The sequence below is a fragment of the Protopterus annectens genome, chromosome 9.part0 (assembly GCF_019279795.1).
Source record: "Protopterus annectens isolate FY-2018-M chromosome 9.part0, PAN1.0, whole genome shotgun sequence".
Classification (NCBI taxonomy): Eukaryota; Metazoa; Chordata; order Ceratodontiformes; family Protopteridae; genus Protopterus; species Protopterus annectens.
In genome coordinates, this window is record NC_056743.1 from 842,299,097 (window position 1) to 842,324,209 (window position 25,113).

Genomic DNA, 25,113 nt, shown 5'->3' on the forward strand with positions numbered 1-25,113 from the left:
TGATGAAATAAAATTTTCTCGAACGGGGGGAAGACAGCCTGGGAAATTTTGCCAGCATCGGAAGTGGAGAAACCATACAGTTGGTTTCAGGCCCTGAGCCTGGGTGTGGATGCCCTGATGGATGAGAAAGCAGATCTGGACCCAGATCCAGTCTCATCGGAGGGCAAACCAGGTGAGAACAAAGGACACAAAGATCACAGCAAGGATGACCCCATTTCTAGAAGATCATGTCTGCCATTGACTGATTCAGGAATCACTCATGAGGCATCAGTAACACTTAGCTGAGCCTGTCAGCTAATATGTTGGACTCCCCATAATGTGCATAGCTACCAGAAAGCGGTTGACAAAAATCACCCACTGCCACACTCTCACTGCTTCTCGACACAGGGGGTAAGACCTGGACCCTCCCGGTTTGCTGATGTACCAAACCACGGACATATTGCCCGTTTGGATTGCAATAGTCCCCAGAGGTAGAAAGCTGTCAAGTTCTTGCAACACTAGAAGAACTGCTCTCATCTCCAGTACACTGATATGCAAATTGGTCTCTTGGGGCATAGATGTGCCTTGGACTGTCAGACTCAGCCAATGCCCCCCCCCCCCCCCCCACAAGCTGACAGGCGTCCATGATCAAGGTGGTGTTCAGGGATAGAACAACAAATGGGTGCCCTTGAGTAACTTCTGTGGAGTGAAGCCACCAAAGTAGAGACTCCTTGCACACTCAAGACAGATTGATGGGAAAATTCAAAGGATTCCTGAGAAGTGACCTTTGGACCGCTAAGGTCCATTGTAATAACCCCATGTGAAAACGTGTCATGTGCAGAAAGGTTATAGTGACAGCCATTGAGCCTGCTGTTCTGAGAACTAGAACGGCTGGAGGTTTTGGAATGGTCAATAATCTGGCTGATGTGAAATCTCAAGTCTGATACCTAGTCAGTCGTGAGGTAAGCATAAGGTGTTCCCGTGTTCAGGCTGGCCCCGATGAAGTCTATGGCTGGTAGTGACTGGTTCCCAGCCTGAAATGCTGAAAATGCCTGGAGTGTCTGTCCATTTTTATATGGTAGTATGTGTCCTTTAGGTCTACAGACACATCCACTCACCCATTTTTAGGAGAGGTAAGATGGAGTGAATCGTGACCATTCTGAACTTCGTGTTGTTTCTCCTACTTGTTCAGAGAGGTCAGATCCAGGATAGGTCACAAGTCCTCTGTCTTCTTGGGTAGGAAAAAGAATCTGGAGTAAATACCCAATCCAATTTGATCAGGGGGACCTCTTGGATGACTCTTTTGCAGCAACTTTATTTCCTGGGCTGCATCCTCCCTCTAATTGGGTGGAACATCGAGGAGGTGATGTTTTTGTATGTGAGTTTCGGAAAAGGGAATGAAGTATCCTCTGGATACAATCCTTAACACCCATTTGTCGTTTGTGATGGCCTCCCAGGCTTCTGGGTGCAAGGAGAAACTTCTCCCAACTGCCTCCAGAGGGCAGCAGTTGGGCAACTAACGCAGGACTGCTGGTAGGGCTTTGTCCTGGAAAGTTTCCCGTGACTCCTGATTTTCAGGATCCCCTCAGCCACATGGGCAGCATCTCCCATTTTGACTATAGGGAAATTCTCCTAGTGTCCTGGAAAGGACCCTGCCACTTCCAAAACCACATCTTCTTACTCCCACACTGGCTCTTGGAAAATGTCTGTTGTGGTGTAGAAAGAAGGATTCTGATGGCAGACAAGGTCTTACCATCCTTCTCACTCTGGGATAGTGTCACAGACTGTAGGCCCAAACAAGGTGCAGCCATCCAGAGGGGCATTAATAAAGGACTGTTTGAAAGGCTCCACAAAATCACACAGCCTTATCAAGGCATGGCTCCATATGGCAATCCCGGAACCTGCTGTTCTTAAGGTACACTCCTGCAGCTTGAGAGATTAATCTCATGGACGCATTGGCTAAAGAATGTGGGGTAGTCAGCCTGGAGGAAAAGGACTCCTGTTCCTCAGCAGACATGGACCCAGGACTGAGCAAGAAAGTTCCTTGACTATGTCCCTTTGTAACCTGGTCAAGTGCGACAAATAGTTCAATGCCCAGAGTGTAAAAGCAGATGAGGCGTAAACGCTTTGGCCAAACCTGTCCAATGCCTGGGACTCTCGGTTCGTGGGGGGTGGACAGAGGAGCTTTCCAGGGCCAACTCCTCCTTGGTGGCTGCAGCAAAAAACACTCATCTATGGGGATATCCTCGGTCCAGAACAATTTGTCAACAGGGGCACTTAAAATCTTGTCTGCGCATTTAAGGATAGGCTCCATTGTATCCGGTTCCTTCCAAGCCCTCAACGACACCAGCTGAATGAGTGGATCAGCCTGGGGAGGGGGAGGGACACACCCAGATAGTAGATGGGCCAGACCCGAAAGCCTCCCACAGTACTAATTCCTCAGAGGAAGGTTTTTGGGCAGACAAACTACCCCTCTGGTGAAGGATTTCAAGAATGTCTTCAAAGGAGACCTCGTCAGGTGGTGATTTTGGAGATCCTTCTCCATCCTCAAAATCAGTATCCAGAGTGATTCCATAGGTGAATCAATGTACTTCCTTTCACACAACCTCTTCAGAGGGACCTCCTTGGGCATTACACTCCTGGTGTAGTGTTGGAAGAAGTCTGAGGATCTACCAAGGGAAGGGTGTGGAGGCTTTCCAGGGTCGGCTGTCCACGCGGCAGCTCAGAGACCTCAGACAAGTCCAGTATGAGGAGAGGAAGGTTCCGTAGTGGTAAATGCCTAGGATCTCCTAGGGATGGAAAGAACCCTCTCCATGACCTCGAAAGTGGAAGGTCTCTGAAACACCTGGAGCTGTCCCACTGGTGCCAAGAACACCGGAGCAAACACCTCCCAGAGAGTTTGAGCCTCCCACTTTGAGGGAGGAGTAGGAGCCAAGCTGTCGAAGGCCAAAATTCAGAAGGGAAGAGCCGGCTCTGACAGCTTCGGAGTCTACAACAACCCCCCCCCCATCCCGGAACAGACCTTGATGCTACGGCCCCGAGCCATGCTCGGAACTGAAGCAGATGGAGCCGAGAAGGTCGGGGAGAAGGTCAGGGGCGAAGAGGAAATCTCTATCAACTCTGACACCCTGGCACTGGGAAAGTACAGTTGTGTACACTCACCATAAATGTAGATGTTCGTGTGTATTCACTGTTGCAGTCATCACATTTGGGTTATCTGCCTGCAGGTAGCCCTCAGCCGGCCTGAATACCAGAGTCTTGGGATTTCTGCGTTAGATGCTGTCGCTTCATGACGTCAGGTCGTCAGGGTTATAAAACATGCAGCAGACGCCATTACATCAGTTTTTCTTGCCCCAGCTGTCAGGAGCCCCACAATAGGAAGCAATTACATGGTGTGGAACACCCCCAGTGGAAAATAAATATCAATGTTATAAGATATGGCCAAACAAAAAAGAATAGGTAGAAGTATATAAAAGTCAGGGGGCTGGAGGGGGGGATAACCAGGACTGCAACAGTGAATACACTCGAACATCTACATTTATGGTAAATGTACACAACTGTACTATGTTCTTTGTGTTTCACTGTTGCAGTCATCACATTTGGGTTGATTCCCAAAGCTGAGGATGGGTGAAGGCAGTCAAGAAGCATTAGGTCTGGCAAGCAGGCCCTGTAAGACTGTTGTGGCAAATCCAGCTCTGGATTTAGAAAAGATAGGTAAGTGGTAATACGTGGTGAAGGTGTGTAGAGAGCTCCAGGTCGCAGCTTCCAGGATGGCTCTGGTAGGGACTCCTGAGAAATGCTGTAGAGGTTGATGTAGTCCTAGTGGAATGTGTTCTGATCCCCTGTGGGGTAGGTTTCCCCATGGTGTTTGTAGCAGAAATGGATGCAGTGTGCTATCCATTTAGAAATGGTTTGCTTTGAAATGGCCTTGCCCTCTGTCCCTGTAACAAAGCTGACTAGCAGCTGGTCAGAGTTTCTTAAAGGTTTCCTGTCCAGACAGAACCTAAGCTGCCTGTGCATGTCCAGGGAGTGCAGGATCCTTTCCTCTTTATTCTGAGGATTAGAGAAAAAGGTTGGCAAATGAATGAATTGGTTTAAAGCCACACCAGACACCACCTTGGGCATAAATAATGGGTTAGTCCTGAGGGAAACCCTGTCCGCATGGAAGATAGTGAAGGGCTCCACGGCCATAAGGGCCTGCAATTCAGACACTCTTCTTGCTGAAGTGATGGCTAGAAGTAAAGCTGTTTTCCAGGAGAGGAATTTTAACTCTGCTGAGGCAGCAGGTTCAAAGGGTGGAAGCGTGAGTTTTTCCAATACAAAGTTAAGGTCCCGGGCTGGAGTGGGAGCTCTCCTGGGGAGTCTCAAATTTTTGGCTTCTCTCAGGAACTGTTTAACCACAAGATGAGAGAAGAGGGGTGGCTCAGTATTACAATGAGCCGAGATGGCAGAGACATGAATCTTAATTGAAGAGAAGGATAGGCCATTGTGGAGCATTTCTGTTAAGTAATCTAGTATATGAGGTAAGCTGGGCACAGTTTTGTCCATTCCTTGAGACTGGCTCCAAGAACAGTATCTTTTCCACTTTTCTGAATAGGATTTTCTAGTCATAGGCCTCCTTGCCTCAAGGATGACATCCAGCATCTATTTACTGAGGGTTGCTGGTGATGAGTTCAGGGGATGAGCCAGGCTGCTAGTTTCATGGTTTGTAGCTGAGGATGCAAAATCTGGTCCCCCTGCTGGGACAGCAGGGAAGGGTACTTTTGCAGGTGCCATGGTGGCAGTACTGTCAGACTGCGCAAAAGTGGGTACCAGTGCTGGCGTGGCCAGTCTGGTGCAAACAGGATTGTCCTTGGCTTGTCCTGTTTGATCTTTAGTAGAACCTTCGAGAGGAGGGGCAGAGGGGGAAAGGCATATATTGAGAGGTTTTTCCATGTAAAGGACAGGGCATCCACTTTCCATGCTTGGCTATGGGGAGTTCTGGTGCAATATTTGCTCAGTTGATAGTTCTGAGGGGAAGCAAAGGGGTCCACCTCTGGTGCCCCCACCTGTGGATCAGAAGGTTGAATGATTTGGGTTCCAGTTTCCACTCGTGTGGTCCATTAGATTTCTGCTCAAGTCGTCTGCCAGTGAATTTAGCTTGCCTGGCAGGAATTGAGCTTGCAGGCACACTTGCTTGCTCAAGGCTGTGTTCCACAGAGCCATGGCTAACCTGCAGAGTGGGTAGGAATGGTTCCCCCCCCTGCTTGCTTATGTACCACATAACTGTGGTGCTGTCTGTATCAATAGTTGCCCTGGAAGAATAAGGCATTTGAAGGCTCTCAGAGCATTCTATACAGCTAACATTTTTTTTGATTGATATGCAGGTGCATTTGCTTTGGGCACCATTTGCCTTGAATGCATTGTCCTGCCATGTGAGTCTCCCATGCATAGTCTGATGCGTCTGTTAGGGTTTGGATGGCAGGGGGTTGAGTGAAAGGGAGTCCTTTGTTGTGGAAGCAGGCCTCTGCCTACCAAAGGAACTCTGTCCTTAGGCAAGGAATGATAGGAATCATTGTTTCCAGGTCCTAAGAATGTTGACACCAGAAACTTTTTAAGTACCACTGAAGTTTCCTCATATGCAGTCTTGCATATGGAATTAGTAGAATGCAAGAGGCCATGAACCCTAGGGCTTGCAGTACTTTTCTTGCAGATAGCTTGGTTTTGGTGACCAGTAGACTGAAGTAGTTTGTCAAATAAATTTGTTTTTCTGGACTGAGAAATGCCATCTGGGAAATTGTGTTTAAGCTTACTCCCAGGAATACAATCTGTTGGTTGGGTACCAGATGTGATTTATTTTCGTTGATTGTGTACCCCAGTGAAGTTATAAGTCTCTTTACAAATGTCAGGTGCTAGAGTAGCAATTCCTGACTGTCTGCCTGAAACAGGCAATCATCCAAGTATGGGTAAATTTGAATTGTTCTCTGCCTGCAATATGCAATGGCTGGAGCTAGGCATTTGGATAAGCCAAAGGGAAGTGCAGAGAACTGATAGTGCATACAGCCTGCCCTGAAACGCAGACATTTCCTGCAAAATTCCCTTATGGGGATATGCAGATAAGCTTATTTTAAGTCCAGGGTAGCTAGCCAGGAGTCCTTGGCTAGCATAAGAAGCAGCTGTTGGAGAGTAAGCATTTTGAACCTTGGAACCACCAGGAAGGTGTTGAGAATAGACAGATCCAGGATAGGCTGTCAAGAGTTTTCTTTTTCTGGGTACCAGAAACAGTCTGGAGTAAAAACCTTCTCCCTTTTGCTCTGCTGGGACAGGTTGAATAGCCTTGATACTGAGAAGAGAAAGTACTTGCTTTTGGGCCTCTGCCCACTGATTTGGGTGGGGGGGGGGGGTTGGCCATCCGCTTGGGCTTGGAAGTAGAATCTGTATCCCTGGGACACAATGTCCAAGACCCATCTGTCCTGGGTGATGTACTGCCAGTTTTGTGCATGCAGGGCGAGTTTTCCTTCTAAGGGTGCAAGTACTTGGGCAAGGCTTGCAAGAGTTAAGGATAAGTCATTGCGAGATTTTACCAAAGGAAGGTGGCTTACTACTCCCTGTTTTAGAGGTGGGAGTACTCCATTGCTTAGATATGTGCATACATAGAGACTGTAATCTTAGTGGACTGCTGCCCCTGGGCTTAGACTGAGAAGGTCTGGGAGGGACTGGAAAGGACCAGTTTTTAGAAGGTCAATGCCTACTGAATCTAGGTGGCTGTACCTTTAGGAAATCTTTAACAGTTTGCATAGATTTGGCTTTTTCCTACATCTTTTTGAGGACTTCTCCTGCTTTACTGCCAAACAGGCGTTCTTGGTTTAATGGTGCATCTTGTAATTTTGCTTTGACATGGTCTGGCAAGATTTGCTCCTTAAGTCAAGCATGCCTTCTAAGAACAGACCCAGTGACAGCAGCCCTGTTGGATGCTTCTAAGGCATCAAAACCACATTGCAAAGTATGCTTTCCAAATTGGTTAGCAGAATGCATTAACTCTTGTAAATCTTTATGTTCTGCACTATCAGGAATCAACATAATTTTCTGTTTAATTATCTCCATAATATGCTGCTGATACTTTAACATATGAAACTGGCAATTTAAAGCCCTGATGGCAAGAGTAGCAGAGATGTATACCTTCTTACCCCATCTGTCTAAAGCCCTAGAGTCCCTATCCGAAGGGGTAGGGTTTTTGGCTGTTGTAGCCTTAATGCCTTTAGGTCCCTGGGAAATGGTCTCTGGATCCACAGTAGGATTCTTAAAAAGGAATTTGTGGTTGTCAGGTACTCTAATACCGGTCAGGTTTCCTGGGAGCTGGAGGCAAAGTATCGGGGGGGGGGGGGGTAAGGCTGGATTACAAGAAGACATCATCTACAATTTCCAGAACAGGAGGGATAGCTAGAGGCCTGTGCTGAGGCAAGTTTAAAAATTCCGAGTCTCTTTTTGGACTGTGGGTAGTCCTGGCACTCCCAGCGGAAATGCTCTCTAAGGGTATGCAGGGTTTCACCAAAAGAAAAATCTTCTGGTGGGGAAGCAGAGGGAATGGAATCCTCTGCATCAGAATCCTCATAGGTAGATAAGGGTATATCCTGGTAATCAGGAGAATCAGAGGCAACAATCTCATGATCTGAAGAATCAGAAGGAAAAATCAGTTCTTGGTCTTTTTTGAGGGGGAAGGCTGACTTCCCCTAATTAAAGTTAAAAGATCTTCAGCCATTCTAAGCATTTGTTTCTGAGGCATGTGGGCCTGAGAATGTGCTTTGGTTGATTTCCTAGGTGTAGTGCTAACTCTGGGCCTGAGAAATTCGGTATTTTTGGTTTGAAATTAAGTCATTGGTTTAATATGAAAATCGGAAGGCCTGAATACACCCTCAGAAGCTGGTGCCTGCACAGTGGCTCCAGACCCATCCAAGGTAGAGACATCCGTAGGTTCCATAGTCGAAGAAGCATCTCGCGGCATACCGGAATCCGAATGGGTCTCAGTAGAAGCCTGCAAATCTGTAGAAGTGGGTATCAGGGGCTGCAAAAGTGCCTCACTGAGTACCGGCGACTAGCTTAACGGAAGCCTCATCGGCAGTTTTGGACCTATGCGGTCTGTCTCTGTCTTTATCCTTACATTTTTTTCAGAAGATCGTTAATTGGATGGATTATCAAAGCCATTTCGGAATACGGAGAATGAGAGCTACATAATTTAATGACAAAAATAGCCCAACGACGAATAGTTTGGGCATTGAACAAGGCACAAAACTGATGGCGAGGAATGTCGTGGTCTGGGCCTAAACAGGTGACGCAGTAAGAATGAAAATCTCTGTGAGGTATTTGCTTTCCACAGGCAAGACAATTACTAACTTTTTCTGATGGGTTAGAGCAAGAAAAAAAGACCCCCAAGGTCTGAAACTCGTAAAACGAAAATTTCAGGAGGCGGCTGACCGGCACTTGTGAACTGCTTCTGCTTCGGACACTGCACGGCAAGAAAAGCTGATGTAATGGCGTCGGCTGCATGTCTTATACCCCTGATGACCTGACGTCATGGAAGAAGCAACAGCATCCGACGCAGAAATCCCAAGACTCTGGTATTCAGGCCGGCTGAGGGCTACCTGCAGGCAGATAACCCAAATATGATGACTGCAACAGTGAAACACGAACATCCAATGGAGCTGACGACTCAGAAACTTAAGGTTGGATTGGAGAAGGAATTACTGGCTAGAACAGGGGAAACTCTCACTGATCTAGATGTGGACAGAATGGACACAAGCCCCATCTGGATTTGTGTCTTGAGAAATTGCCTCATGAGCTTACCGACGTCCTTGAAAGTTAGGCTTTGGGAAGACCGACCCAGAAGTAGTTGTGGATGTAAGTCTAATGGATCTCTGGGGGGAACCAGATGGAGATCTTGCAAATGTCCTATCAGCACTGACCCAGGCACTGAAACTATAGAAGCCGACATCATAGGAGCACCATTCGGCCCCAGGACAACTTAAGATGACCGGGGCAGAGGAGAAGCAGTAGCAACAGAGCTCAGAGTTGGTTCTGATGATTTTGCCTTTTTACTTGGCGGTTAAAAAGATGATGACCATGTGGGAGGAGGTCTCCTGGTCTTCCGTGATTCCCTGGACCTTTTAAGAGGGGGTTGAGCCCATGAAGTAGAAGGCATCCTAGAGATTGAGGAAGGAGGGAGCAAACTTTTTAACACCAGTTTGCTCCTCCTATCTGCCAAAGCCCGAGGATGGAAAGCCCTATAGATATCGCAAGGGGCCTCAAAATGGTTAGGTCCCAAACAATAAATGCACTCCCTGTGGGTGTCAGATAGAGGGATCTTCCATCCACAAGAAGTGCATTTTTTAAACCCTAAAGGTTTTTGATCAGATATACTGACACCACAAAGAAGAAAGAGAAGGAAGTCCCCCCCCCCCCTTAAATAGGAAAGAAGGAAATGCGGAAACTATGCAGAAAAGCTATCAATAAAATTACCAAATTAAAGAATACTAGGTAGGGGAAAAGAAAAACTTATATAGACTTACACCCACTCTAATGAGGAGAAACTCAAGACCAAACGGAACTCAATGTTAACTTGAAGCACAGCAAATGAGATCTGAGGTAGTCTGGAGGAGCAGGGTGTTATGGATAGGGGGAGGAGCTCAAGTCAGGAAGCTCAAGCTGGAAAAAGGCATCCGGTCGGTTCCGAGGATCGGACCAGATACCCACAGGTTAATGAAATGAAGTGGACACCATCACATCTAAAGTATTAAAAAGCACATTAATGTCTCCACCCCAAATAAACCACAATGACATCATCATATAGTATGCAAATGTAAATGAAATTCAGTGTAAAACAAAAGAGGAGTGGGAGAATAAACATATTTCAGGTAATCACCCCTCCAGTTCTATCCCCACAACATTCTGTTTTCCACATAAAGATCCCAATCCTTGTGATACTACATACAACTGATCTGACCCCTTCCACATTTGTCTATCTTTCAAGACGGTTCCAAGTTACGCCGTGTACGACTTGTGATCCAAGGTTTGTGTGTGTTATGCTGCTTAGCTGCATGTGCTTTAGTCCAACTGTGCACACTTGTGAAGTATAGCAAATAAACTTACCAGCAAAACTTCAACATCCTCTTCAATTTTTCCTTTCCACTCATACCTAGGAGAGACAGGAGAAAGAAAGCACATTATTTTTATACCAGTACGACATACTGCAATCGCATATTAAGTTAAACAGTGAAGGTCTTAGGAATCTGGTAATGTAAAACAGGGAAACAGTACTACTTGGTATTTCCCTTTGTGGTCGGCATCATGTGTGGTGATATCCTGTGCAATTTATTATGTTTGTAAGTCATCAAAACTTGTTTACATTAAACTAACTTAACAAGAGCAGGTCAGAAGAGAGGTAATAAACCCATTGGCATACATATCAGCAAGTTGTGAACATATACACAATGCATTCAATGCTCTTATTGCCAATGCTTCATCACTGTCAAAAGGCACTCTTGCAGAAGATTAGATCACAGAAGAGTCTACCAGCACAGTAAGCAGGCATGACAAGAATGGAGACATTCTGGGAAGACTGAACATTTACTTCACTGTACTGCCCCCCTCCCCACAGGAAGGATTTAGAAATCACCCCATTATAAAATAACCTCTCTGCACCCCCCCCCAATAGAATATCTATATTTAAGGGTTCCACGCACAAAGGACCTTCTCAGCTTGCTCTCTGATCTTGTATGGTAGGCGCTCAAGACAGCTAAAGCAGCTCAATGGTCGTATGACACCACTGTTATGTCTTTAGCACTTCACTGGAGAAACAGGTATTCAGGATGCTGTGGCGCAGAAGCCATCTCACAGGCCCTGGCCACTCCTACCACAAACAAAAGACTGATGCATCACGGGAGTGAGTTTCAAGTGCAACATTTGCTTGTCAAATCTGCAATAAACATTAGATAGGTGTTCGCAGACCAAACAGCTCTGAATCCAACGTAAAAAATATAGCCAGTCTGAATGTGTACCATCAAGCAAGAAACAGTAGGGTACAAATAAGCAACCTTACACCTGCATACATCCATACAGTGGCATGGATGCCCAAAAATCAGCTGTCCGTTCTAATTTTATGCAAGCTATTCCTCTCCATTTTCCCCAGGCGAAAGTAGGTTTTTGTACAGGTCAAGATAACGTCACAAAACGATGGTACACCAGGTGCTGAATTTCAGCCCCAGGCTTTCTTCTTTCATACAAACTATTCCACCTACTTAAGGCAGGATTCAAAATCACAGCCTTGCTTAGGCCCTCATGAAATAGTATAAAAATGTTTCAAAATGGCTGTGTATAATATTGTAACATTATACACACACACAAAATGTGTGTGTGGGTATGTATATACACATACATACACACCGCATACATTGTATAATTAGAAGTTATGTACCTACCATAACGTTCCATGTTAGTTGTCTTCTCTCGCCTTCTTTCTTGCTGGATGGGTTCGGAGCCGATCCTCGGCACTTGCTTTAGCTTGAGAACTCCTTTTACCAGCTCGAGGCAACCCTATATCCCATGATGCAAGGCGGAACTACCTCAGATCTCGTTTGATAGCTAACCTACCCTGCTAAAGACTATCCTAACATAATTAGGAACACAAGTTCCTAATAGAAGTCCTCATATGAAGGCTCAGGAGGAAAACAACCTAATAGGAACTCTTCAAGATCTGTCCAGGCCAGGGGGAAGGAGGGAGGGCTTAAGAAAGAAGGCGAGAAGACAACTAACATGGAACGTTATGGTAGGTACATAACTTCTAAATGTTAAGTTGTCAATCTCGCCTTCATTCTTGCTGGATGGGACCGCCCTAGCACCTGTATCCCGGGTGGCTCAATGGAACAGACTCTTGAGAACTGTGGAACCAAAACTGGCCCTATCTCTGGAGGCCAAGTCCAACTTGTAATGAGAGACAAAGGTATGAGGCGTGGCCCAAGTAGCTGCTGCACAAATGGTATCAATGGGTAGTCTATCCTGAAAGGCTGCAGAAGTGGATAGACTCCTGGTTGAGTGTGCTTTTGGTTTAGAAGATAGCTGTTTGCCTCTGAGAGAGTACACATAGGAAATGGTGGAAGTCAACCATCTGGATAAGGTCACTTTAGAAACTGGAAGACCTATCCTGTTTTCTGCATAGGAGACAAATAACTGGTCCGATTTTCTGAATTGTTTAGTTCTATGCAAATAGTACCTGAGCTGACGATGGACATCCAAAAAATGCAGTTTCTGTTCAGCTCTGTCGGAATAGTTTGGGAAAAATACTGGTAGATCTATAGATTGGTTAATATTGGTTTGAGACACGACTTTGGGGAGAAAGGAAGGGTTAGTTCTTAATGATACCCTGTCCTTATGAAAAACCAAATAAGGGAAACGAATGCAGAGAGCTTGAATCTCGGAAACCCTTCTTGCAGAAGTGACAGCCAGTAAAAATAGTTTTCCAGGTCAATAACTTCAAAGAACATGAAGCAGACGGTTCGAAGGGAGGTAGTATCAAGGATGCCAACATTAAGTTTAGATCCCATTGCGGAGGAGGATGCTTTATAGGTGGTTTTAGGAGAAAAACTCCTCTCAGAAAGGCCTTGCATAATCTATGAGACATAATGTTATTGTCATGCAAGCCAACATGATACTTGGAAATAGCAGCCAGTTGTACTTTGACTGTACATGACGAGGATCCTGAATGAAAAACCTCCGCCAGGAAATCTAAAACAGAATGTACAGGAGCAGTAAAGGGATCAATTTTTTTGGAATTTGCCCAAATAGAAAAACGTCGCCACTTGCTAGCATAAACAGTCCTAGTGGACGACTTCAAAGAAGACACTAAAATGTCTCTGACTGAGTCAGAAATCATCGGTAGCCTGGCTATGGAAGGAAGTGGAGCAACCAAGCAGTGAGGTTGAGAGAATGAATGGCCCGGTGCTGCTGACCCGACTGGTGGATCAAGAGATCCGGAACTGGGTCCAGATGCCAGGGCTGCACCAGAAGGTGACGATGCAGAGACGGAAACCAAATTTGTCGAGGCCAATATGGGGCAATGAGGATCAACTTGGCCCTCAAAACGGTGGCTTTCTGAATGACTTGTGGAATCAAGGAAAGGGAGGAAAAGCACAGAAGTCCCCGGGCCAATCCTGGGTTAGAGAGTCTCTCAGAGGTTGGCCTGGAAGGGAAAGAGAGTGAAAAATCGGGCACTTGTTGTTTTGAGGAGTAGCAAAAAGATCGCAACAAGGAGTGCCCCACTTCAGAAATATCTGATCCACTACAGATTGATTGAGAGACCACTCGTGAGGCATCAGAATGGATCTGCTCAGCTTGTCCGCCAATAGGTTGGACCTGCTGGGGATGTGCGTTGCTATCAGAAACCGCTGAGAAGAGATCGCCCATTGCCAAAGTCTGAGAGCTTCTCGACATAACAGATAGGACCTGGTCCCGCCCTGTTTGTTGATGTACCAGACCACGGACATGTTGTCCGTTTGTACTGCAATAGTCCCCTTGGGAAGAAAGTCGTTGAGGGCTTGCAACGTTAAAAGCACTGCTCTCATCTCCAGGACATTTATGTGCAGATGGTATTCTATGGGTTGCCACGTCCCGTGGACCATCCTGCCCTGATAATGCACTCCCCACCCGATCAGAGAGGCATCCGTAGTGACTGTGGCAACTGGAGGAGGGGGAATAAAGGGTCAGCCCTGATGAAGAAGAGGGGAAGATATCCACCAGTTCAGATGAGCTCTGCACGACTGTGTGACTAAGATTTCGTGCCTCATCGGGAGACTGTGGTACGACCACTGCGTGAATAGCATCCACTGCAGAAGACGCATGTGGAAACGAGCCAGTGGTAGAAGAACAATGGCCGCAGCCATAAGACCTAGAACCTTCAGTATAAATCTGGCTTTGATCTTGTTGCTTTGCAATAGAATCCGAACGAATTTTTGGATGTCCAGAATTCTTTGATCTGTTAGTCTGGCTAACATTTTGATGGTGTTTAATTCTGCGCCTATAAAGGTGATAGATTGGCAAGGCAGCAGAGAAGATTTTTCGAAATTTACTGAAATCCCCAAACTCCTGCAAAGCTGTAGAGTGTAGTCTCTGGACTGAAGAAGCTGACACTTGGTGGTGGCAGAGAGGAGCCAGTCGTCCAAGTAGGGAAACACCTGGAATCCTTGATGTCTCAGATGAGCTGTGACCACTGCCATGCATTTGGTAAACACTCTGGGGCTGAAGTGAGGCCAAAGGGCAGTGCTCTGAATTGGTAATGACTGGTCCCTAGCCGAAGCGGAGAAACCTTCTGGAGCGTCTGTGAATCTTTATGTGATAGTACGCATCCTGAAGGTCTATAGAGCACATCCAGTTGTCCTTGCCCAGAAAGGGCAGAATGGACTGAAGCGTGACCATCCGGAATCTTGCCTTCTTGACAAATCTGTTTAGATTGCTCAGGTCTAATATTGGTCTCCAGTCTCCCGTCCTTTTGGGGACCAAAAGAATCTCGAGTAGACGCCGGATCCTACCTGGTCTGCCGGCACAGTCTGGACGGTTCTTTTTCTAGGAGCTTTGAAACCTCCTGTTCTGCCAAATCCCTTTGACCGGGTGAGATGTCTGGAAGGGATTGTAGAGGTACGGAAACCTTTGAAGGGGATTTTGTAACCCTCGGATATGATCGACTGTACCCACATCTCTTGTGATAGGGATTGCCAGGCTACTGGGTACAGTGAAATCCTTCCCGACTGCCTTCAAGGGTGGACAGTCGGGCAACACCTCAGGGATGCTGAAAGGGCTTCTCAGGAAGAGACTCCCTGTTGCCCTGGTTCTGAGGACCCCCCCCTGCCTCTAGGGCGGCGTCTATTATTGTTACCCCTCTGCCTCTGGGGTAAACTGACCACGTCGTCCGGTGTAGCTCCTTGGGCTTTACGGAACCACATCTTCCCCTTCTGACCCTTGGGATATGGTCTAGAAGGAGTGGAAAATTGGACTCCAACAGCAGAAAGAGTCTTACCGTCCTGCTCACACCTGGTCAAGGTATCCTTCACCTGAGGTCCGAACAAAGCCGAACCATCAAAGGGGGTATTAGTGAAGGACGCCTTAAAGGGGTTCGCAAAATTACAAAGCCGCATCCAGGCTTGGCGTCTAAGAGCAACTCCTGTGCCTGCGGCCCTGCTCGCTCCATCGGCTGCATAGGATATGAGCCGCAAGAAGGAGTTAGATATGGAATTCAGGATTGCAAGCTGCGAGGCAATCTTTTCTTGAGCCCCAGCAGCAGAAGGATCCTGGACTACTTCACCCAGTTCCTTGAGAATATCTCGTTGAAGCCTGGTGAAGTGACAAAGATAATTCAGCGAACGCATAGCAAAGGTCGCTGAAGAAAACATCCGCTTTCCATACCTGTCCATGGTCCTAGAATCCTTGTTAGGAGGATGGACAGGTACTGAAGGATCCGCCAGTTCCTTCTTAGTGGCCGCCACCACCATAGCATCCACAGAGACACCCTTGGAAAGGAACTGTTTGTCCGAAGGGGCCGTGATGAATTTGGATGGTCTCCTGGGGACAGGTTCCGCAGAATCTGGAGCCGCCCACGCCTTCCGAGCCACTACCTGCATAAGTGGGTCGAAAGGCGGAGACACCCAGGAGGTGGAGGGTCGGGATCCAAAAGCCTCCAGGTATACCGACTCATCCTCGGAGGGGTCAATGGAGCGCCAATTCCCCCTCTGTTTGAGGAGCTCAAGGATGTCTGAAAAGGAGACATCTTCAGAGGGGACCGTGGGAACCCTCCGACTCATCTAAGTCGGTATCAGATGTAGTAGACTCAGGGAGTCTGTGTGTTTCCTCTTACCGCCCTCTTCGAGGGGTTCCCCTGCAGGATCAGGAGAAACCTCGGAAGAGGAGGAAATTCCCAATGGGGAAACCTGGGGCGATGGATCCCTGGGCCTGAGAGCAAGAGGCAGGCAAGAGGCGTCTGCAGGCACTGATGAGGGAGGAGCTAGAGGGATGGACCGCTGACCAGGCTCAGAGGCCAGGACACTCATCACCTCAAAGGCTCCCCTCCCGGGAGGCCGGAATATCCCGCTCAGAGGAAACAGGAATTCCCGGCTCCAATGAGAGGGAAGGCTCGAGGCGATGTCGGCGCCGAGCTTACCAAAGCCGAAGCCCGAGAGGAGAGCGGGTCGGACAAGGGTCCGATGCCACTAGCCCCTCGAGCCGACAATGGAAACTCGACGACCGGATCCCTCCAAGGAAGGCCTCAAGGAGGAGATCGGAGCCGAGGACGACGGAGCCGAAGGATGTATCGGCTCCGGCACCAAAACAGTCACTGTCCCGAAGCTCCGGCTCCGAACTCTGGTGTGGAGTCGGAGGAGGAAGTTCAAGGGGTGAGGCTATAGCCAAGTCTGTTGAGACGGGCTATGGAGCATTTGGGCCAGTGCCTGAGACTTCAACAGCCTGCTTACCACCCTCTCCAAGTCGTGGTCAGACAGCCTGGAAGATCTCGAAGATCGGCTCCGATGGCTCCGCCTGACAAAAGAGGAGACCCCAGAGCCGAGTGGATACTCAGTAACGGGGACCGAGATCTCTTCGGGACGAAGCCATCGGAGCCGAAGTCCCTGAACTCCAGATGGAGCCGAGGTTTCGGCCCGATGTTGGATAAGGTGTCAGCTCCAGCCGAGCCGACAAGGCCACAGTAGACAAGGTATCGGAACCAGCCGGTGCGAACCCACTACTTTATGGTAGATACATCGGTTCCAGCCGAGCCGATCTCGGCCCGACGGAGCGGAGCCACCGGAGGAGGCTTGGATACTGAAGCCTGAGCCTTCGGTGGCTTAGAAGGTTTCCCAGACCCTGCTTTAGAGGGAGAACCTTCTGGCTTAAGTAAGCCACGGAGGATAAGCTTATTCCTCCTTTCCTGCAGGACTCTCTGGCTAAAGGAGTGACACAAAGCACAGGAGTCCTGCAGGTGCAAAGGCCCCAGGCAATAAACACAAGAATTGTGACCGTCTGTCAGAGACATTTTCTGACAGCACGAGTCACACTTCTTGAAGCCTGAGACCTTGCCTTCCCTAGACATAGCCTAGGAGGAAGTAACACACACAAACCCCAACAAACACACAAAATTAATCCCCTACACACAACACACAGGAAGGGATTAACCAAAGGGGTTTTAGGCCTAACTAAAACTTTACACTAAAGGTTATAAAAAGGTTATAAAGTTTGAAAAACAAGGGAATAGGGTGGGCTGTAATTCACTACAGACTATACTATGAATACAAGGGGAAAATAAAACCCTAACTAAGCTTTTCTGATTTTAACAAGAAAATCACTTACCTCAGCTGGCAAAGGAGACCTCTTTCGCTAAGCGGCAAACGAGATCTGAGGTAGTTCCGCCTTGCATCATGGGATATAGGGTTGCCTCGAGCTGGTAAAAGGAGTTCTCAAGCTAAAGCAAGTGCCGAGTCGGAGCCGAGGATCGGCTCCGAACCCATCCAGCAAGAATGAAGGCGAGATTGACAACTTAACATCACACATTTTATATACACATGTATATCTGTCATATGTAACAAAGTCCTTTACCAACCAGAAAATACACCTGCACTAAAAAATATCAGCCCCTACACCAGCACCCGGCCACTGCGATCATCCACTAGACTCCTAGTTCAAACATACAAATTCATCTATTCAGCTGGGGACTCTCTGTTTGCCAACTCTGTTGGAAAAACATGGAACAGGCTCCCAGCTGACTTTACCCTAGAACCTTCACTAACTCTATTCAAAAACAAACTCAAGAAATACTTCAAAACTCATTGGTTATTGTCCTTGCACTAACCCCGACTAGTGACCTCTCTATTACTTCGGTGCCTTACCTTCAACTACTACTAACTTTTTTCTACCACACCATTTCAGGAAGGGTTAACTGTATGACTGCTGCTCAATGTGTCTTAAACCTGAACGTTTATGTATATATAACTTTGAAAATAATGTTATGTTTTGTAAAGTGTTTTATAATAAGTTAGTATTATATGTGCTAAATGCTGGTATTGCTTATGACTGTAATCTGCTTGAAACTAGCATTTACTAAATGTTCAATGTGTATTACTATCTTGGAGCTTTTCTCCCCGGGCCTCTGCTGAAAATGGACATGAAAATGGTTCTTTTTTGAAGGGATGTCACGCTTAAATTTTAGATGACTCGAACCCCTGCCTACACTCAAACAAGCACACTGGAAATCTCTTCCCTAACAAGGATTTGCAGAACACCCCTAGGCCCTTCGGAAATAAATCAGCCACGGTTCCACCCGAACATCCAAAATGGATGTCTATGGAACCTCCAGGGACATGCAAGAAGCCAGCCTCTGAAGTGGTCGCAGAAGAGAAATCCAACTGAAAAAAACAGAAGTCCTCCAGGCTTTCACCAGCCTCGAGAAAGAGAGAGAGAGAGAGAGAGAGACATCTGGTGGAGGTGGTACAGCAGAAGAATCTGACTGAACTTTCTTGGTCTTCATCTTCACGGATGACTGACCCTAAGGTCAAGACTCTTTCACCATAGTACCCTGAGTCAACAATTTAAGATGCTTGTTCTCTGGGTAAATAGCCAAAGAGCAGAGATGACTATGCAAACTTTTTGGGACAGATAACTGCCAGAACAAGAAGTTTAGTCATGAGAAGCACCCAAGCAAAACACTGCTCGTGACCGTCCTTATGGGGAATCAGTCTCCCACACCGGCATTTCCCCTTTCTAAATGACATGTAAACCAACAACCAGGAAAAGTAAAATAAAAAGAAAACCCCCAGTGAGGCACTTATCTGAAAATGGCTTGCCAACCAGCAGATGAAAGAGCATTCAGGCCAATCAAAGCTGGCAGTCGGACTAGATGGTATGTTCATATGTCACCTTTAGGCCCTTCACCATGCGCAGGGAAGCATGTGTGTGATGTAGGATGTCCCTGTTACAACCCAAGGCTTTGGTATACTGGCCGGATGTCAGGCTGTCCCAGGTAAGAGATCCCTAGTGTAACGAATATTGCAAGAGTAATACTGAAGAACATCACCATCTCCAAAAGGATAATTCCTCAAAAGCAGAGTCGGGGGATAAATAATCTTCTCTTCATCAGACCCCAAAACTAAAGGAGTGTATTTATGAGGAATATGCTAAGAATTCTTCAGAGTCCAACCCCTCATCAGAAGAATCAGAATACTTGGGTCTTTTAGATGGGGTGGATGACCAGTGAGGAGCAACAGCAGCAACAAGGACAGACAATCCCTGAAGGAGTTTCAGAGTCATGAGGGCATTAAACAGCCCTTGAGTAAAATCATGCCATTCTTTGAGAAGGACCTTAACCAAACATTTGGTTTTCTGTTTCTTTTTTAAAGGAACATCTGCCTTGATAAATCTGCGAAAGTGAGACCCCAACCTAGAGTCACTGAAGGTACCATCCACTTACTCTCTAACTAAAAAGTTGGTGAATCCCCCCAGGCCCTTCAAATATAATCAGCCGTGGTTCCCCCTCTACATCTATAACAGAAGTACGCATAGCCTCAGAGGACATGTGAGTAGGCAGCTCCATGTCTGCGTCCAAATGGATTGTAAACGAACCAAAGAGAGCACAAACTATATGAATGAAACCAAATAAATAACGATGATGGCTATAGAATGGCTTCTTTATTTACTGTTAAGCACTTTTCATTCGTCTCAAACAGCAAACTTCATCAGACAACAAACAAAAACTAAAAAACGTCCTTCTTATATACTTAAAATGGCGTCATTTCCTTTTCAAACAGGAAGGTGACATTAAGTGCTTTTTTATAAAAACATATGACTCGTATAAAAACTTCTTGCTAAAATACTGATACAGTATCCAATCATCTAAGCCAACATGCTCCATGAATGAATATATTGCAAACAAATCTTGATATATATATATATATATATATATATATATATATATATATATACACACACACACACACAAATATTCAAAGATTAAATGAAAAACTTACTACATCCATCATACTAGCAATGCATTTTTTAAGAGACCCAATAATTAATAAAATAGTGATTGCTATATACTCTTGAAAAGACGCAATATGAATATAAACCTGCTAACCAATACCTAAACTGAAAATATTATGAATAATATTCTCTTTTTTATTTATTATTAATAATTCCTTGCTTATTCACTTTCCTACTTTTTGACTTACTACCTAGCCAATGCAGCGGTAGCGTTGTTGCCTCACAGTAAGAGGTTCTCCTGTTCGATTCTCCGCTGGAGTGCGGGGAGTGCCTTCTGTGTGGAGTCTGCATGTCCTCCCCGCGGTTGGGTGGGCATTCGAAAGACATGTGTAAATGGGTGTACCTTTGTTGAAGGTTGAACGTAGAGCTGGCACCTCTGTGTTCGTCAAAATCTACTGCCAATCATTAGTGGACCGGAGTTCCGCTGTGGCGACCCCTAACCGGGAAAAGCCAAAAGACAGTGGCAACCTAGCCAATGCCTTTAACTTAAGTATACTATTAATACTGCAGTAATCATTTAATCCTGGCCATACACATGAAGGTAGTTGCAGCTGCAAAACCAATTCAGCCTTTTTCAGCTGAATACGCCAAGGTCCGCCCCATCCTGTTCTTTAATCTGCTGCATTACACAAAACTTGAACAGATGATCTTTAACTACATTATATGCTTTGTTAATGTATTTGTTAAAATGCCTTTTCTGATTGCATAAATATGCTCATATATTCTCTCTTTCAAACTTCCAGTTATTTTTCCTATATAATATTTCGGACATAATTGGCATATGGCAACATAAACTACCATTTTTGTATTATAATTAAATTTTCTAGTTTTGTTCGCAACACATTGACCTTGGGATAAAAAACTGCAGTAATTGCACATTCCACACTTACTTATACCCATGTGCAAGTTATTAGTAGGTTTTTTACAATGCTCTTAAGTTGTTAAGGTTTTTGCCTCTTCTTGCCACCATCTTTAATTCTTCCCCTACTTTTTCTCTGATTTTTGCATCATTAATGACTGCCCAATTCTTTATCATGATAGCTTTTACGTCATAGAAATGCGTACTAAATGTTGTTATAAATGCAACTAAGCAGTCGTATTGCACTTGTTTACTCCTTATCTGATGGTTCTCTCCATGGTAGCTAAGAATGGGGTTAAAAATGTCCATTCTCCCTTTTTGTTCGCACGTCATTATATATCTTCCAACATACTTGCTGGATACCCTCTCTCGATGAACATATTTTTAAGCAACCCACATTGCTTACTAAAATCAACACAGAGTTACCATTCTTGCGGCCCGGACAAATTGTCCTTTTACCACTGCCTTTTTATTTCCTATAGGATGTGAACTGGTAAAATGCAAAAAAAGAATTTGAATGAGTCAATTTTCTATGAATTTTTGATTTGAATGCTTTTCTCACCTTGCAATACCTGGATGATACTTTTATATTATGGAAAGGAACAGAAAAAATGCTTGGTAATTTTTTGCCCTATATTAATAATACCACTGATCATTTAAAACCTACTCATGATCTTGGTAAGCAAGAAATTAATTTTTTGGATGTGAATTTGTAAGGATAAGGTTGTTCAGCAGATGGACAGAAGTGGACGTTTCAGACAATGCCTTTTTGGTGGCCATCGTCACCACCATCACATCTACCGGGACACCTTAAGTAAGGAAGGTCTTATCTTTAGGGGAAGTAATGAACGTGTTTGGCCTCTGGGTGATGGGCTCCACTGTATCTGGAGACTCCCATGCCTTTCGACAAACTAACCCCATAAGTTAATCGAAAGGCGGAGACACGTAAGTAGCAAAAAGGAGACCCAAAAGCCTTCAGGTACACAGACTTCTCATCAGAAGGGGTGATGGGCTTCCAGCCGCCTCTCTGTTTAAGGATTTCTAGGATATCTGCAAAGGAGACATCCTCTGAGGGTGACCATGGGGACCCTTCGGACTCATCGAGATCGGTGTCTGATGTGACAGACTCCTCCTGGGAGTCCAGATGCTTCCTCTTACACAATCTCTTAAGAGGAGCCTCTTTAGAAGGGCCTTCTGGAGAGGTTTCGGAAGAGATGGGTTCACCCAGTGGGGGATCCTGAGGCTTTGGGTCTCCATGCCTGTGTGGAATCGGTTGTGCGGAAACAGACACCACTGCTTTCTGGGGAGGAATGACAGGATCTGTAAGTGGAGCTGCTCGTGGGGACAGCACTTTCCTCATCGCTTCGAAAGCCCCCTGCCCACGGCCCGAGGAAGCCTCCGGCTCCTAAGAACCAGAGGGCCTCCCCGGAGCCAAGATGGTTGGCTCCGAAGCAGATGTAGGAGCTGAGCTGACCCGTGCCAAGGCCCCAAGAGTCAAAGTCGGATCAGACAACTGTCCGATCAGACTATCCACCCCCCTGGACCTGACCGGGGAATGTCAGCTCCTAGACTCCTCAACTTCAGATAGCACCAAGGAAATCTGAGCAGAACTTGGAGCCGAAGATCCTGAGACAAGTCTCTGTTCCAACGGTTCCACAACTACCAGTTCCATGCATTCCGGCTCAAAGGCCCTGAGGTGGGACAAAGGAGGAATCGAAAGAGAGGCGACAGGACCACTTGGCTCCGAAGCCTGCTAGGTTGGTTCCGACAATAATTTAAGTAGTGCCGATGTGCTCAAAAGTCTCTGCACCACACAATTCATGTCCTCATTTGAAAAACTCCTGGAGGACCGAAAAGAGGGGGCAGGAGATTTTGAACTCTGAAGTATGGGAGATCTCAAAGTAGAAGATACCGGCTCAAGGACAGGGGACCAGCTCCGAGACTAATACTACCCTCGGTTCAGAAGGAAAGAGAAGTCAAGGTAGAGGGCTTTTCGGGCCAGACAGGTTTCAGAGCCAATGAGGTCATTTTTGAGATTTTGGAAGAGGGTCCAGAGTGGTCAGAAGATGAAGAAGACCTCTTTGATCACTTCTCATGCTTAGAATGAGGTGAAGCTTTTTAGCTGTACTCTGACTCTCTTCTAAGCTCTCAGAAAATGACATCTTTAATAACCCTCTTAAAATAAAAAGAAGTTATGGACTCACCATAACGTTCCATGTCTGTTGTTCTTGATCTCGCCCTCCTTCTTCATGGTTGGGTTCGGAGCCGATCCTCGCCTCTGACTCGGCCGTATTCTAAAGCTCAAGAGCTTCCACTGGCTCAAGGCTAGGCCCTATCCCATCATGCCTAGCAGAAGTTACCCAGATCTCATTTGTGATCACCCATAACACTAGACTACAATATGCAAATATATAAACTATAGGCATGCATACATATTATACATATATATATATATATATATATATATATATATATATATATACACACACACACACACACACACATATATATATATATATATATATATATATACACACACACACACACACACACACACACACACACACACACACACACACACACACACGTGCTTTTTCGCTTGTATTCAACTCAGCACAGCTCCTCGTGGTGTACTGCAGAGTTCTACAAGCAGCAGAGAGCAAAAGAGTGACTTTTTCCTGATTTAAGTATTTTTTTCTGGCTTTTTGATTATTTACTGCTTAGCGACTGCTTTTTCGCCTGTTTCTACATTCATATTTAAACTGTTTTTTGTGTTGATTAACTGTTTTGCACTTTTAAAAAAGTTATTTGTTGCTTAATTTTACTTGTAGGCTAACACACTCAAGTGCGCTAGCCGTTTAAAAGCATTGATAGCATTTACTGTCTGTTTTTCTTCTGTTTTCTGCAAAAAAAGAAAAAAACAAAAAACAAACAAAAAAAAAATCTTGTTTTAGGTTCATAGGTTCGTACTAGGCTAACTGCCCTTGCAAGCCATTTTAAGCCTAGCCAATTATACCTTGTAAGACTCAAACCCTGTACCTTGTGTTTGTAAGGCAAACACCTTAACCATTAGGCCACCCTCCTTACTGAACTAGAATAGTCCAGTCTTCAGAGTTTGCTGATCTCTGGGCTTTGGCTTGGTTCCTGTGCTATTCCATATCCTTATTTGGATAAAGGGAAGCTTCTTTGTTCACCAGTGGGAGTGGGGAGCACTGAGCAGCCTATTTGTCCCTAGAGCAGTGGTTCCAGCCAGAAACTTGTAGTCTATTGGCCATTTTGTGTCAATTCCTAGGTCTTTTCAACCCCCTGCTATAAAGCCCACTTTAGCGCTTTTGTGATTTAGCGTAGTTGCCCATAGAGCACCATCGGGCAGCCGGTTAAACTATTTCTGGCTCCGTAAAGTCTGCTCTTCAATTTTTCCCTTAGAACTTCTCTACTTGCAATCTAAACAGCCTATTCTCTATCTCAATAGCTCAGCACTTGCTCCTAAAGCATTTTTATATAGGTAAAGTACTTGTATACTAAACAAAGTACTACATTAGCCTAGAATCCCCTTGAATACCCATTTCCCTATAGATCCCTTCTGACTCAGTTACACAGCAAACTTTTTCACTTTTTCTAGCATGTCGAAGGGTCAGTTGCTAGCGTCCTCTCCTGTTCAGCTGGTGAATCTGGGCATCTTGAGGCAATGTTACAATTGCCTCATGTACACAGACAACCCACTCCTTCTCCCACAAAACACAAATACATGTGAGAGATGCAACTATATAGCCAAACTGGAGGCTGAGCTCTCTCAACTCAGGACTGGCAAGACCAGACAGGAGGAGAAGGAAACCACGCACGACAAGCCCAGTTTCACATAGAACTATCACAACTGCAAAACAAACACAAACACACAAAGACATACTCCGAGGCACTGATCAAAAATCTACCAAAACTACAGAGGCCTCCAAAGCAGACACCCAAGCAACTGCCACCTCAAGACATAAGACATGCAACACATAGTTCTCAAAGTCAGTGTGCTAAACAGTCACAGCCCTTAAGGCCAAACACAATGCCAGACACGCTTGTTATAGGTGACTCCATAGTCAGACACACTGACGTCCCTCTCACCAGACTGAACAAGGAAAAGATCACAGTTAGCTGCCTGTCAGGCGCTAGAATCTGCCACATAACACAAGCACTCAGGTCACTCCACAGCAAGTACAAGTATGACTCGGTCATTGTCCATGCCGGTG

At 45.8% G+C, this 25,113-nt stretch overlaps 1 protein-coding gene across 1 annotated transcript in view; it reads right to left on the reverse strand.

Annotated features, from left to right (window-relative positions):
* Positions 1-25,113, reverse strand: part of CUTA (cutA divalent cation tolerance homolog) — a 935,617-nt gene that overhangs the window by 432,764 nt on the left and 477,740 nt on the right. The window contains exon 5 of the mRNA XM_044083523.1: positions 10,102-10,147. Within this exon, the coding sequence (XP_043939458.1) occupies positions 10,102-10,147 (46 nt within the window). The remainder of the gene's footprint in view (positions 1-10,101; positions 10,148-25,113) is intronic.